Genomic DNA, 16170 nt, shown 5'->3' with positions numbered 1-16170 from the left:
CCAATGCCTGACTGCTTTTTCCAGGATGAATTTTTCCTTAATATCTAACTTGAACCTCCTTTATTGCAACTTAAAGCACCTTTTGTCAAGCTCCAGCATCTTACTGCCAGTTGAGGGAGAAAAGCAGCTGTGACATTTAATCTGAAGAACAAGTAGCTGGCTTAATTATAGCCCTATATAGTATTTATTTCTTCAAATAACTTTATTGCAACATGATTTCACATATCATATCCAGGGAGGCAGGCATCCCACACACTTTTTCTCCTCAGGTAAGAGCAGAAATTCACTGGTGTTTTTTTTTTAGCAAGATTTCAGCTCCTGGATTTACTCAAATGTGGTGGAGCAGACAGACAGGTACTGCTGAGCAGCATTATTGGGAGGTAATGATAAGTTGCACTTATGTATCACTTGCAAATGTGTTCACAAGCATGCCTTGGTAACCTGCTCTACTTCTGGCAGTTGGCCATGTGCTGGTGTGATCAACCCTTGGCCTGTAGGAAGCTGTCTCTGGCAGTGCTATGGGCTTCAGTAGTTTCTTGAGATGCTGGGAGCTGTTTGATAGATGTGGTAAGGAAAGATTTGTTTGTAAAGTGTTGGTACAGCACTGTGAGCAATAGGTGTCTAGTATCTGTCTGTGGCCATTTCCAGAATGGATATAGAATCATTATGGTTGGGAAAAGCTGTACAAGATCAACAGGTCCATCTGTCAATTATGTACAAAATGTCCAGAAATCCATCCTTTCCAAAGCGTTTTTCAACTGAGGTCTGAAAATGCTGAGAGGAGGTCAAAAAAAGGCTTATTTTTTTCTAGTGTGTGTTAACCATTCATTTTTGTGCACTTCTTCCAGTAGATGAAGGTGAGGTAAGAGGAATTAAGGTGTTGGGTCACTTGGTGGCTTTCCTTTTAGTGCAGAATTCATTCATTGGTTCTATTGGTTTCCTGAACCATGATAATCTTGTATGCTGTCCAGCTGCAGCAGGGTTGCTACTGAAGGCTTTTGTTTGCTTGTGAAAACTGGTGTTTATTTCTTCCTTGGAGAGGAAAGGTAAAAATGGCTGCAATTCTGAAGCTCCCAACTCTGAACTGCCGGCCTAGTGGAAAAAGGCTAACTTGCATTCTATTTCCATGACTTAAAGACTTGATGTTAAGACCTGTTTGGATTTTTTTTTAATTATTTCTCTTCCCACCCCCTCTTCTCCCAAGGCTGCTTCGGATGATTTGACTAGGAAGAGGTTAAGAGGCCTTGGTAAAAGGGAAGTAGAAAATATGAAATACTGTCCTCATAGTCATAACCTATGTGATTACAATGAAGCTGTAGGGTTGCTTTAGGACAAGTGCCTTTCTGAGACTAATATCCATAGGTCACTTGACATCCTGATGACAGATCAGAAGCAAACTCAGTATGGGGATATTTGCTGAGCTGACTTGGTATGCAAGTTATGAACTTCATGAAGAATGTAACATGCTTCTTACTAGTACATATCCAGCCAAGGATCTTCAGCTGCCATGACTGGGAACGACTATCAGGATGTGAAAACGTTAGAATATCTCTGAAAAGGAAAGATGGGCTGGTTTAATGGCAGAGAAATTAGAGGAAAGATGGTCTAAGGACTATGATATTGATCTTGCTGGACAAATCAAATGGAACAAGCAATGTGAGTGACTTCAAACCAGAAAAAAAGAAGTCACTGTTATGGGAAGTCATACTTTACTACTGATAGGCAGATACATCTCATTGTGCCTTCTAAAAGAGCTAGGAAGTAGTATGAGACTCTAAGTCTCTTTTACTTAATAATTAAGGAGAGCTGCAGTCTGGGCTGGTGATAACTTAAAAGCTGGCTTGGTACAGTTCATAGAAAAATAACAGCTGAGAGCAAAGAGGGAAAGCCATTCAAACAGATCTGCCCAAGGCAAAAGAGGTGGAAGCATTTGGCATCTTGCCTTCGTGTCTCCAAAAGCATTTTAGAAGATGGGATCAAATTAGGCGTGAACTGTGTTTGTTTAATGTAGGTGTTGGATTTTTTGAGGGCTACTTTGCAAGAGTTTCTGTAGTACTACAAATAAAAGGTACATTGCTATCTTTGTTGTTGTTGTTGTTAGAAAGCAGATGGAAGAGGGAGAATTGTGTTCAGTGTGCTTTGTAGTGCTGTGTATAACCATGCCATCTTTCCCCACAGTTGCACTATAAAGTCCCTTCAGCGACGTCACGTTTGCATCAGTCGCCTTGAGAGGCCTCAGAACTGGGGTGAGAACTCCTGTGAAGTCAGATTTGTGATATTAGTCCTGGCACCTCCTAAAATGGTGAGTATTCATAGAATCATAGAATGGTTTGAGTTAGAAGGGACCTTTTTAAGATCACCTAGTTCCAATCCCCTGCTATAGGCAGGGATACATCCCACTGGACCAGGTTGCTCACAACCCCATCCAGCCTGGTCTTAAATGCCTTCCAGTGCCTCACCACCCTCACAGTAAAGAATTTCTTCCTAATATCTAGTGTAAATCTACCCTCTTCCAGTTTAAAACCGTTTCCCCTCATCCTGTTGCTACGTGCCCTTATAAAATGTCCTTCCCCAGCTTTCCTGTAGGCACCCTGCAGAAATGCTGCAGTAAGTTCTTTTCCAGGCTGAAGAGTCCCAGTTCTCTCAGCCTGTCCTCATAGGAAAGCTGCTCCATCTCTTCAATCATCTTCATGATATCTGACTATTTCTCTTCATTTTCTTAAGAGGATTCTCCCAATGTCATTTTTTCTCTCTTTCTGTAAAATCAATGGCAGTGCATTATTTTTAAGGCAAATGGGGCACCAAAAAGACTGAGGTTTTCCATGCTGTTGCCCAGACTGTTTATTCCAGACAGTGTACATGTGGAATAGGAGTCCTGTGGAAGGTCAGATTATGCTGAGGTGTTCTGAAAAGCGTTTCCTTAGCTTTCCGTACTTGAAATAGCAAGGTTAAAGTTTGCTTGGGTGTGCTTAGTGGTTCTGTGTTGCAGACATGCTGAACTAATAACCTGTTAATGTGCTCATTTATTACAATATTGGGGGAAGACATCAAGGTCAATTGGGAATCAGCATCTTCCCTTCCTAGAAAGCACTGGCTTAATCAAATCAGTGTGTCCTGTGAACTAATGATTGAAAGGTTCAAAGCTAAAGACTTTTTCATGCTTAAGCTGGCTGTTCACACCTTGGGGTTACTAGGTCTGTGCTCCTGAGAGGTACTGGGGAAGTTTGGGACCTTGTTTGGAACAGGACAAATCCAGATCCAGTTTCCTGCCTTTCAGTGCTATCTGAGTGACCCTGGGACCTTCTGGTCTGATTTGTCTCCTGTGCATCCACCATCACCCTTGTTTAAATGGTGTTTTATATGGAAATAATGGTGTTTCCTCATTTCTGACGGGTCTTTCCCAACTGAGCAGTTCAATGCATTTGGCATTGATCTCAAGCCCAGCATGCTGAAAACATATTGATGTTCCCTATGAGAAACAGCAGGCAAAATCTGAACCTGCTCACAATTGCATTGATCTTTCAATGTGTGGCAGTGAGCTTATCTCCAGCCAACTACGTGCAAAGCGCCAAACAAGCAGCTCCGCATCCGCTCATATCCTGAAAGTTTGCAGTTCCAATGGACAGCATCAAATTAAGGAAAGGGAGGAGACGCCAAGCAGAACCACGGTTGCCAATGTGCTTTATTTTAAATCATTGTATCTAGCCAGCTCTAAATACGCATTTCTGGTACAGCAGTTAAAATAATTAACCTGCTGACATTAACAGATTAAATGAGCCTTGCTTGGGGAGGGGGAGAAAAAGCCCAGAGAGTGAGCATCTGTTGTACTGAGGAACCCAGATCCTTGTCCTTCTCTAATATGTAGGATGAAAAGACTCGAGTGCTCACAGAGCAAAGTGAGGATGAGAGGTAATAGGCTTAAGTTGTACTTGGGATGATGTCCAGGTTGGATATTAGGAAAAAAACTCTTCTGGCACTGGCACAGCTGCCCAGGGAAGTGATAGGGTCACTGTCCCTGGAGATGTGGCACAGAGGGGTATGGTCAGTGGGTATGGAAGGATGGGTTGGGCTTGGGGATCTGAGGAGTCTTTTCCAGCCATAATGATTCTATGAGTGCCAAAGCAAGTATAGTGTTAGTAACGATAGGACTAGTGTAGTGCTACCTGCATTTCCACACCTCTGCACTGAGCAGCACGGAATTGCTTGTGAATAAGTTGTTCATCTACTTCATGAATAACGATAACTGATTTAGATTAATCACGCTTGCCACTACTTCTGACAGTAATGCAAGGAGTTGGAGAAATATGTCTAAAAGAAGGTGGTTGTTTGGGTATCTCAAGCAAAGGCTGCATTATGGCTGTTGAATATAGTTGAGAGAAGTGGGGGTTAAAACATTTCATCAAAAAGAAGCTCTTGAGGAGCTCTGATTCTGTGTAACTTGGTAGGTAATTTGCCTGCCTTGACCGAAGTACACAAGCAGTTTAGCAGATCAGTTTGCAGAGCCTGAATTTAGTGGGTTTGTGTGGGGATGAGGAGCTCAGTCTCCTTTACTGTTTCCTTCATGTCTAATTTCCAAAGTGCTTGGAGCGACAGGAGAGCAGGCTTTGGATACCATTAAAGCTCATCTCTCAAAGACCAGATCTGTGACTCACAGAAATGTTGGACTGATTAGATACTCTCCTTTTTCATTATTTCAGGCCTTTTGTCCCTTCCAGGTATTTGGTGAAGATGAACCCTGCTGCTTGTGGTGCTCAACTGCTTTTCTCCTCTGTTTTTCTCCATTCCAGTAGTTGCTTGAGCCGAGAGCCCTAAATCTGTTCTTATGTTGCTGGGATTGCTGCAAAGAAGCCAAACAAATTGAGTTTTAGTGCCCAGAAATTAAGAAGCTGATCGTGCTTATGTGCACAGCTGTCTGTCTCCAAGAAAAGACATCTCAACCTGCAGGAGCCTTCAATGTCCTTCCACCCTGGTGGTAGTAAGGCTGAGATACCTTAGGGCTAGCAAAGACCCTTATTTAGCTTCCTCAGCCTTGAAGGGAAGGCGAGGGGATAAGATAAATGCTCAGTTTGATTCAGATTTGGTTCAGGTCAATCAAGACAGACTGATGTGTGTTTCTGGTCAGGGCCTAGACATTGGTTGGTGTGTCTGAGGGAGTGTGCCACTTTCCACTGGGTGTCTCTGGGATATGGTGCCCAGTGGGGCAAATCAGCAGCTTTACCTTCTGGAACTGAAAGAAAATAGCTTTTAAGTATTTCTTTCTCTTTTTAATTCAGAAAAGTACCAAAACAGCCACAGAAGTGGGCCGAACCTTTGCCACGATGTTTTCGGATATAACCTTCCGGCAGAAACTGCTAGAAACCAAAACTGAAGAGGAGTTCAAGGAAGCCTTAGTCCACCAACGCCACTTGTTGACGGTGGTGAATCAGAGACCCTCAGCAATGAGCGATGGGCACATGCCACATGGTCCTAAGCCACTCAAGGTAAGGCTGGCCAACATCTCCAACTGTCCTCCCACTGCTTTGGTGTCAAAATGAATAAATGCAAGGGTTTTCAGGACAGGAGACGAAGCGCTTGTGGTGCTTGCATCCATCAGACTTTCCTAGAGATCCCTCAGGACTGAGGTTGCTATAAATGTTTCCAGTATGCTTGTCTACCTTCCTCAGCTCCTGCCGTAAATCTCAAGAAAACACTTCAAAGATGCAGGTGCTGAGGGGATGCAGAACAGTAGGGGGTTGAAATGGTTACAGGATTTTGAATCCAGATGCTTAGTTGTGGATGGGATTAATGGATCGCTGTGTGCTGTCAGTCCAAGGTACTTAATCCTTACAATCAGAAGTCTCTGAAGAAGCTGCTGCTTGTCTTTCCTGCAGCCAAAAGGCTTCTTGGCTGTCCCAGCTCAGTAATTTCACTTAAAAGTTGCCTGTCAGTTCTTGGCCTGACTTCCAACTGTTTGATCTGTAGCTCTGTAAAATGTTACTTGCTTTGTACTCTAAAGTTCGAGGGAAATGCTGTAACTCCACTTTCTTTTCTGGAATTTCCTGTGTATTGGTCACTGCTTTGCTTTTCCGTTCAGAAATTCATTCTTTAACCAAGCAGCATACCTGAAAAACAAACTGTATCATCCCTAGCCTGCTGTTCCTGTCCTTGAATTGCAAATAACCTTGAAGCTTTGGGTTGTCTCTAGTGCAGAGGCTGGTTAACATATAACTTCTTAAAATGAACTAGACTTTTAAGGGGCTTTGACCTGCACATCTGGGAATGAGTAACTCTCTTTTTCCAGCATAATCCCCTTGCTTTGAGGTAGCACTTAACTTTGGTAGACACCGTACCTGCCCTTAAGTTTGCAGGACAAGTCCTGCAATACTCTCAAGCACAGGTCATTCAGAGTGGTGGTTTTGTAGGAAAAATTGCAGAAAAGTAAGCTTGAGTCTTTGCATATGGCCTTCCAAAGATGGTGCTGGTAGAGAATTTGAGGAGTCCAACTTTGTACGCACAGGAGAAATTAAGTCTTCTAAGAGCAGCCTATTTAAAATGTGGAGGCATTTCTGCTCTGGTTTGGTGAGCAGAAGGGCTGGATGCAATGTTTGTGAGCCCTGAAGTGGTATTTTCTGCCTGCATTGCTGGGCCTGCATCCATGGCCAGGCAGAGCTTCCACAGCTCTGAGCTGGTACAGGGAAAGTGATGCTTGTTGCTTTAACACTTACTCTTGGCATTGATTGCTCTTAGTCTGATTTTGTAATTCATTGCTTTTAGAGGTGTTCTAGCTCCCCAGGAATGCAGACTGTGCAATAGTAATTCTGCTTTCTCATGTCTCTTGAAAGAAGCTGCCCTTGCCTGAAATGGGACTCTCCAGCATTGATTTTTGGGAGATAGGCTTTGGAACCCTTCCCACGTCCCTGGCAGGCAAAGCTTTGGAGAAGTGAGGTTGAGTTGAGGTTGTAGCCTGTGTTCATCAGTTCTAATGAAAGCCTTATGCAGAAGCCTTCTCCTATTAGCTCTGTATGATAGTCCTTTAGAAAGGAACCACTTAATATGAGAACAAGCTCATATGAGACCAAGGGTGTAATTTCAACCTGTGAACCTCCCCTGACTGAAATAAATACCCTAATCTGGAGCTGCTTCTAATAGCAAGCAAGCCCAGGGGAGGGTGAGGTCCTGATGGCATAAGAATCTGCTTCCTAACTCCCTTTTTCTCTTGATCTTGTAGTGATGGAGGAGAAATGGGGCTTTAGGGTGTTGATGGAGGGAGCAGGAGCACAATTAATCTTTTCTTCTATCCCTTATGGTACTGGTGTAGAGAAATAGACTAACTCAAATGATGGTAGTTTGTGAAAGAGCATGGAAGGGGTTATAGAATGGAAGGTAGGAAGCTGTGAGATTGCTGTGTGGATCCAGCAAAAATGGAAGAAAAATGGAATGGGAAAAAAAAGCTTTATGGATAAGGCCACCTAGGATTGTTATGTCATGCCAAAAAGATGATAGGGGCTGTGAGAGAGCTGCCACCATGAATGGAAGTGAAAAATAGGTCCAAGCAAACTCTTCCCACTAATAGGGAAAGAAGCAAGGAATGGCAACCCAAGAGATCACCAGCTCTTGAGGGTGTGAGGGAGCAACTCAAAGAAGGAGAATGAAGTAAATGAAGTGCCAGCATTGTCCTTAACATATATGTTTTTAACTCTTGGGAGGCTAAAACTCAGAAGAGTTGAGTGTTAAGTTAGAGGAAGGTAAGAGGAGGATAACTTTTTACAGGATAAACAATGTTCCCCATATTTAGCCACAGATTTAATGTCAGTGGTCTCTATAGAAACAGCACTGAGGTTTAGCTTGACATCCTCACTCCAAGCCAAACTTGCCCACAGGCAAGAAATAAATGCGTAAGAAGGGTTCAAAGGTCTCAAACATAACCTGCTGCCTTACCTTTTCTCAAATTTGCCTCAGTGTGCCTTATGGGACGCTAAGATCAGTACATTTTTGTGTCCCCTGCTTCCTACAAGCAGGCAGCTTGCATGAGCAACCCCATCCTGCTCAGCCTCAGGCAAGCAGTGAGTGTGTGGCTTCTTCCCCTCAAAGGTGAGCTGCTCTGAGCATCCTTTTCCCATAGTCACTGCAGTGAGACAAGTAAACATATTAGTCATTAAAGCCATTGTGATTGTCTGGCTGACTTGTGCCTTTAGGAATGTCTTTCTGGGGGGAGAAATTAAATTGCTTTTTAAGTGCATGTGGCTTTGATGTCCAAATATGCCTGTTGATTTGAGTTCATAGTTGTTTTTTTTTCCCAGAAATACTTAAAATGCAGATATGTTATGCCATTTGTTTTCCTTTCTTCCTGGTTGTTCATTGCAGAGAGCTGAAACTCTCTACAACTACTGGAGGTATATTGGCAAAATGCAACAGAATTGACTTACTTGGGATGTAAGGTGTGATAATGACTGATAAAGGAGTTAGAGCTTTGAGAGATCTTTTGCACTTGAAAAACCCTAAGTGTTTGATGTGCTATGGTGTGTTCCCTTTGTAAGAGACATTTTCTTATTCTGTTTGATGTTGTGACATGACTGAATTTCCAGGTACTGCAAGGCAGGTAAGAAAAAGCAAAGCTGTGTGTCTGTTAAGAGAGCAGGGCAAGGTCAGTCCTTTCCATAGCAATAGCTTCCATCCATTTCTACATAAAACAGCCAAACGTTTAGAAAGATGACCTCTGTGCTGGTTTAAGATGGTCTGCTAATATAGAATTCATTTGTGACTTTCTTCTCCCTTTACACTTCCTTAGCAATGTCCCTGGTTCTGCAGGAAACATACAGTGTTTTTCATGAGGCAGTTGGGATAATTAGCACCATATTAGGCTGCATTTTCTTTCTGGAATAGCATGTTGAGTTGAGGATAACAGGGGAAAGAAAGCATTGTCTATATAGATGCTTTCCATGTGCTTTTCTTAATGATGTAGTTGAGAATGGGGAGGCTGTAAGTCAATAACAGCTGTCTTTTATTTCTATAAAGCTCCTTGTTGCTGGTATTATGCTTCAGTTCATATAAACAAGCGTATTGCACCTTGCAGGCCCTCAGAGCACAAGTTCAAGGGAATATGTCAGGTTTCTGTAAGCATTTCAGTGATCTTACTGGTTTTTAATAGACAGGAACTACTGTTTGTGTGAAGTTACTTCAGCCTGTTCCCTTTGAGCTGAGTTGGGGATGTAGACAGTCTTAGTTCCCAGAATATACCAGTTTGAGATGTTCTTTTGTGGCCATGCTAAGGGAAGGAGCATTTTGTGCAGACCCTCTTACACATCTTTCACATGGCTTTTGGGAAGAATTTGCTGGTGGGATATATCAACAAGTTGTCTGGAGCAGTGGGGGAGGGCTCCTTATCTTCATGTTTATTGTATGGGTAACCAGATGTTATCCCTATGCCCTGAGGTCTAATCCAACTGTTGGCCAAGGAGTGTCTTTGGCAGGTCTCTTAAATGCTGTGCATCAGCTCCCTCACCTACAAAGCAGGGACGTGGATATGAATAGGAGGAGAAAGAGGGAAGGAAGGGAGGAAAATAGGGTGGTCTGGGGGATTTTTCTCTTACAATGCTTTTCAAGATGTAGTTTGAAGAGTGAAGGGTCTATTTTTATTATCATTACGAAATCCAATTTGAATGCCCTATTCAAAATGACCAGCGTTGCTCCTATCAGTATTGAATAAGGAGGTTAATCTCTTTGACAATACACGAGCCTTAAACTGACACAGCACTTCCTTCCTTTCTTCAGCTGCACGAGTTTCTCAATGTTGGCAAGGGGATTTTTGATGACATTGCACGAAGATTTCCAGTGTACGCGTTGGACTTCACTGATGGTATGTTGGCCAGTATTTATGGAAACGTTGGCCCGACTTTTGAATTTGTGATATGATGTCCTGTTTACAGTGTGCATTGAATATGTTCTTTGATATGTGTAATAGCTCTCTTATTTCTGATTTAAACAAGTATGTTGACTAAAGCCTATAATAGGCAGCAGCGCACATTGTAGATGAGAAGCTTGCACTATTCCCTTAATGAAGATGATAGCTGTACGTAGATGAGAATTTTAATTCTTATTAAGCTATGAGGCGATTAAGTAGATTGATTATTGTTGTGTGCAAACACAGTTCAACTCACTGCAACCTAATTAGCCAGCAGTGGCCTAGTAGACCCTTTTTGCTGTCCTTGCAAGCCAGCATCAACAGTAATTATGGTGATGCAGTGGGAGTAGAGAGTGCTTAAACAAAACCTGAGCTGCAGTAACTTCAGCTCTGTGCCTATTAAAAACAGGATATAGCTTGTCTTCTGTAGTCAGATCATAGACGCATTAATATGGTGTTTAGTGAACCTCAGGTGTGGGGCACTGTGTAGTTCCCACAATAGCAGTGTTGCTTTTCAGAGTTTTCTCCCCTTTCTATTTGTGGGCTTTTACTTCCAGAGGTTCTTCAGAGCCATGAAAAGTCTTCAGAGCAAACCATAACTTCAGAGCCTCTGCCTGACATCAAAGCTTGTTCAGTTCCTTACAGCTCTTGGGGGACTTTATTAATAATTCAATAATCTGGAATCAACCCCCAAAAAGTTTGCATAAAAAAAATGTGTAGAGTGTAGGCAAGGAGAATCTGGGAGATCATCAAATGCCCTTCTGCTATTAAATTCTCTTTAGCCCAAGGCACAGTTGTCCCAGTACACTCCCTGCATTGCCCTTTTGCAGGTGGCATAAGAAGACAAGGTGCATACACAAACGTCTTGCAGTTGGTGGCACCCATTCTGTTGTAAAGAATGAAATGGAATTTGCTGCCACTTAATATCGTGGTTGTGCTTGGATGCTCTTTACAAGAGCTTTGTAACTGCTGGAATGGAACTGTTTCTGTGAGGCCTAAGATAAACAGAGGGCGGCTCTATGTGAAGTCAAGCTTAGGCTATGTTTTTATGGGGATTGAGGGCATATTGGGAAGGAAGAGTGTTAAGAAATTGTTTCAGCAAGGAGCCTGATGAAAAACACAAACATGATTTCTTGGCTAGCAGCACTAGCATCAGATCTGTTAGAGGACATGAGCTCCTAATTTGTACACCCCTGAAATGGTTTCAGGATGCTTTGTCTCCATGGCTATTGCTTTGTAGGGCTTCCAGATTCCAACTGATCATTGGGAAGGGAAGTGAATAAGGATCTTGCAGCACAGAGAAGCATCCTTTTAGGAATGCTGAGACTTAGCTGCAGCTACTTGCCGTACTTACAGCTGTCCATATCCTGAGTGTGCAACAGGTTAACAGGCAGAAGTGGGTTGTATGATGGTCATGTAGCCAACAGGCTGACAGCAGGTTTGGGAATCCATTTTTGGGTTCATGTTGTTGCTTTGCATGCATCCAAAGTAACTATTCTGCTTCTCAGTCTTGACCCTCCCAACTATAGCCAAGTTGGCAAGCTTTTTGCACACCAGTGTATGCAGTAGATCCAGATTGCCCTAGACAAGATGCTGGGGTTGACTGCCTTGGGTGCGCCGTTCATTTGGCTGCCTCTGAAGTACTGTCATGGTGAGAATGCAGCATTGCAAGTACTGCAGAGAATTGTTCTGGTATAAAATGTAAATATAGCACATAGTCATTTATCATGTTATACAGCTCTTGGAGAGAAAAGATGCCGAAGTGAGCTGAGCTGAACTTAAGAACTACTTCAGCTCAAAAGTGAAGCTCACCTTAGAAGGTGTCATGCTCTTTTTCATGTATAATACAGGGAAGGGAGGAGAATTTCTAAAAGCCTGGAAGTATTTCTATGTGCTACTTCCCAGAAACTGGAAATTAAGATAAATTCTTTAAAAAGATCTCTGTGGAATGAAAACCAGATGGAGTAGAAAGTATCTGCCATAAACCACCAAGACCGAAGGTGATCAACAATGTGAAATTCCTGGACCATCTCAAAGCAGCAGTGCACCAAAACGTTAGGGATTTGAGCTATCCAAATATCTGTACTCCAGGCAATCACACGTGCATCATCAAAGAACTCTGAATAGCAAAGATGCCTCTTTGCTGAATGGTTGGAATCTAAATCCTTAATTTGAGAAGCATCCTGGGATTTTGGTTGAGGTAGATAAACCGATTAAGAACTGAGTAATAAATAAGGCTTTTGTAGGTATTTTGTCAGTTGGACTTTTTTGTGTGATTGATCTTATTCACATGCTGTAGAAAGCTGGCCTTTAAATTATCCTTAGCTATTGTGATGTGGGAGAGAGCAGAAAGGAGTCTTTTTTTAGTTTCCCTCAGATTAGGAATTAGTCAAGTTTAAATTTGCTTTGGATTGTGGAAGTCTTCAATGTCTGAACATGCAGAGAACAAAGAGCTTTCTGAAGATTTTCTCCAGAACTGATGGTACAAGTAGTACCATCAGTTTACTTGTAGTAAACAGATTTTGGTGGGAGCATCTGAAGATAAAAATGTGATTATGCTGAGCCTAGGAAAGGAAAACATGTGATTTTTGACTAAAGCTTAGCTTTAAAGGAAATTTTGTGTAGTCTTTTCTTAATGACTGCATTTGTTTGCTCTTTCTTTTTTGAAGCAAAACTTGTACAGAACTTCCTCCTGATCTTATCATAGAATCAAAAGGTTGGAAATGACCTGCGAGATCATCTAGTCCAGCCGCCTTCCCATTTCTATTAGTACCACAAGCAAACTGTTGTCTTGTCAACAGTTTCAAAACACTTGTGCTACCAATTATTTATTACTCTAAAATTCAATCGAAGCTTAGTAGCTTCTTGAAACTTTTGAATTTTGAGGCTGGTTTGAATGGAAGAAGGGACTCCCAGAAGGTGCCTGGACTCAGCTACAAGTTCCTTGCCACCCCTTGAAGACCCTACTCTTATTCCTTGGCTTGTATTTCCTGGTACAACACAGAGGAATTAAAACAATGCACGGAGTGCTTGGAGAAACTTGAGGTGTCTGAAGCTCTTAAGATGAACTTCAGTGCCAGATTCTGCTGTATCCCTTCACCTCTCAGGGAAGAAATAGAAAACATAAGGGTGAGGTTTATTATAAGGTTGTGTTTGCACCTAATGCAGTGATGGGTGAAGAGTTGGCTGGATCTATTGACTTCTCCCTGTCCTTGGTCCTGCAGCGGTCCCTAATCAGTTCCTGTGAGCTCCTCTGCCAGTGACATCTTCAGGAGTTGGTGGCATTTGTACATATTATTTGTTTATTCGCTGTTCCCCAGTCTGAGCGTATTCTTGGCTTCTCTGCCCCAAGATCAGCTGGATCTACTTTTCTAGTTCTTTGTCTTGCTTGTTGTAATGTGATTTACTCTTTGTTGGACTTAGGGAAGATTCATCTTCTGCGTGTCCTTAGGAAGTTGAGTAGAGTCCAGCAGCTGCGAACAGAAGTAAAAACCCAGCTTGAGGGCTTTAGCAGATTTTTATAATGTTTTGCCTTTTCGTGGCTTAATACATGGAAGGCTATAGTTAGTGTTAACATTAGCTTCTAACCATTGAAAGGTATTTCTTTTGTCAAGGTTTTAATAGACATATCCTTGCTGCTGTGATGCAAATTGGTTTAATTAAGCCTACTTTGCATTAGATATTTCGGAGAATTGGAAAGGAACTTCAGTTGTCAGATGAATCATGGACTGTCCATCTCAAGTTGGATTCGGTAAATGTACAATTAGTAGACGTAAGGAGCTTCAGTGCCAGCCCCTGGACCTGTAAGTCTTAAAATTACTGTTCCAGAATACCAGGCAAAGTGAGGCCAGCAACGTGGTATTCTCTGAAATTCTAACCTTGTCGTTTTGAAAGAAAGTCACTTCTTAAATTCAAGCAAGTAAAATAGAACTGTCATGTTGATGAACATAATCACTTCCCCTTTCAATGTGTAGATGTACCTTAATTTCAGGGGATTGCTTCAGTAGTAGTTAATTACTCAAATTTCACAGCTGAACTAAGTTGACTTTTGGCTACAAATTGATGTGTTGCAGTTGGAGTGACACATTTTTCAATGGCTTTATGAGCCTGCTGCAGGTGAAATGCTGTCGTAACGCAGCCCACCTTTTTAGAAATGAAGTAATAACAGTTTCCAGATTGCTAATAAACCCTGAAAATATGTAGCCAGATGTTGATTTCAAAAAGGTAAAAGGCAAATTGTGACTAATGCTGGAATTTAGTGCTTGTCTCAGTGGAGTCTGTACAAGGAGAAGGTACTTGCTCATGATTTTAACTGCAAGTAGGGAGTGATTGATAATATTTATGAAAGGGTACGTTGAGTTTGATGTAGTTATCTCCATTATGAACTGAATTTTTCTGCCACCGGAAGGGTTTCTTTGCTCTTTGGATCTCCTGTGACTGAAAATGGTCTAAAAGCTTGCTTCTGCTGGGAATCTTGGATTCAACCATAACAGTGCTTAAGGATCTCTGTGATCAGCAAAGACTCCCGCTCTAACACTTGCTTGCAAAGCAAGGCTGAAGCCAAAAGCCATGCATAAGTTTTAAGATGCCCTTCAGGGCTGCTTCTTTCCACCTGCTTACACTGTGGTTTTATTTAACTGAGATTTTAGAACCTCACCACTTACAAACTTTTCTATGTTTAGAAAATGAGGCTTTTCTTTCATTTGTTGTTTCTCTGTCCTTTTATGAATGCAAAGCTTTCAAGAACTGCTGCTTCTGATCTTTCACGTTGGAAAGACTCCTTTGTCCAAAGAAACCTGTGTTCTGGAGCCACGTTGTTCTCAGAGCAAGGAGTGACAATCTCTACTTGTAAAACTAATGTTTAGTCTCCTCTTTGCCTTGTGGAACCTTTCATCCTTTCTAAAGGTCTCCGGCGCTTGGGAGTGTTAGGTGGGAGCCTGTAGCTGTTTAACTTGATCACATGAGAACACTTTATCTGGAAAAAGGACGTTTTAGGCCCTGTGGTTGCCAAGAGTGGTCAGGAATGTGGTCTGTGGTTTCTGAATCTTCACAATAAACTGAAAAGAATCTGCTCTGAAACAGCTGGTCCCATGACTCTTGGAAGGTCAGGCTTATATTTGCATGCTTGAGATGTCTCCTGTCAAGTTTCAGCTCTCCCTGTTTTCTTATTACTTTTTTAAGGATGCTATTTGTGTCTACTTCTCAGGTCTGCAAACGGGAGCCTTCACAAGGTGTCCTTTATTCATATGGCTGCTTGATCATTACGCATCTCTTTTTTTGGCTTTTGCATCCTCCTTCTGTCTTTATCTCTGCACTGCAAGTGGTGCACAAAACAGATGTTAGGTAAGGATCTGGAAGTCATCAAGTGATTGACATCAAGTGAAAAGCGATCAGTTGTGGCAGTGCCCTGATTTTCTCTGGGACACCAACAGCCTCAGATGCAAAACACTGTTCTCAGATTCAACTCTTGTGCTAGTAGCTTCCTTTGGCAAGAGCCTGATGGTAGCAGAGGCTTAGATGGGCATTTGGGAGCTTGGGGGCAGGTGGGTGGGAGCTCCTTACTCATGTGGTTTCCACAAAAGGGAAAATGGATGGCTCCAAATCTGCCCAAGTGTTTCAGCAGAGGCATCACTGAGAATGGTGGCACAGGCAGACTGAAGGCTAAGTGTTGTTTTTTTTTATTTTGGAGGAAATTCTTTCTGCCATAACCATTCTGAGGCTGCTCAATGCAAAACAAAACAAAAAACTCACAAAAACTTATGCTCTTCTTGAGCAATGTCAGCTGTTGTCATCTTGTATCCTTTCCCTCAGGGGTGATATGAGCTCACTGGGGATGGACATCAGCCTGAAAACAGGAAAGGGAAGGGAAGCTACTTCAGAGGCCCTTAAATTCATGTTATGACACTTTAATTCTCGTTCTGGCTGCTTTTGTTACAGCCCGATGTGTTTTTTCCGATGGGGATGAGAAGGGGTGAGTGGCTGGAAAAGAAGCCATTCTTTCAGAAGGGCTTTTTTTAAAGCAAAACTCTTTTAATGTACGCATTCCTGACCTCTTGTGCTATTTGTTTTGATAAGTCTGCTAGCACTAATTGGCTCAGAAAAGCACATTATTGATTCAAACCTTATAATCTCAGATTTCTACCTAGGGAAAAATGAAGTGCTTCATGTTTTCCTGCCCTGAGCGTTGTGAGTTGCAATGGCGAGCGATCATCATGAAGCTTGTTAAGGGCATAGCACAGAATACCTATGAAGTTGGTATTAAAAAGGCAGGAGATGGGGATTTATGAACC

General features: G+C 42.2%; 1 protein-coding gene across 13 annotated transcripts in view; it reads left to right on the top strand.

Moving 5' to 3' along the window:
* The window catches only part of SLC4A11 (solute carrier family 4 member 11), a 134645-nt gene that overhangs the window by 90069 nt on the left and 28406 nt on the right, over window positions 1-16170 (top strand). For all 13 annotated transcript variants that reach the window (XM_090139903.1, XM_090139906.1, XM_031588147.2 and 10 more), the window contains 3 exons: window positions 2179-2302; window positions 5274-5480; window positions 9751-9835. In XM_090139903.1, the coding sequence (XP_089996029.1) occupies window positions 2179-2302; window positions 5274-5480; window positions 9751-9835 (416 nt within the window). The remainder of the gene's footprint in view (window positions 1-2178; window positions 2303-5273; window positions 5481-9750; window positions 9836-16170) is intronic.

Source organism: Phasianus colchicus, chromosome 4 (genome assembly GCF_987193195.1).
Source record: "Phasianus colchicus chromosome 4, bPhaCol1.hap1.1, whole genome shotgun sequence".
NCBI classification, from domain to species: domain Eukaryota; kingdom Metazoa; phylum Chordata; class Aves; order Galliformes; family Phasianidae; genus Phasianus; species Phasianus colchicus.
Note: the sequence above shows the minus strand (reverse complement) of the source record. Positions and strands in the feature narration are given on the sequence as shown.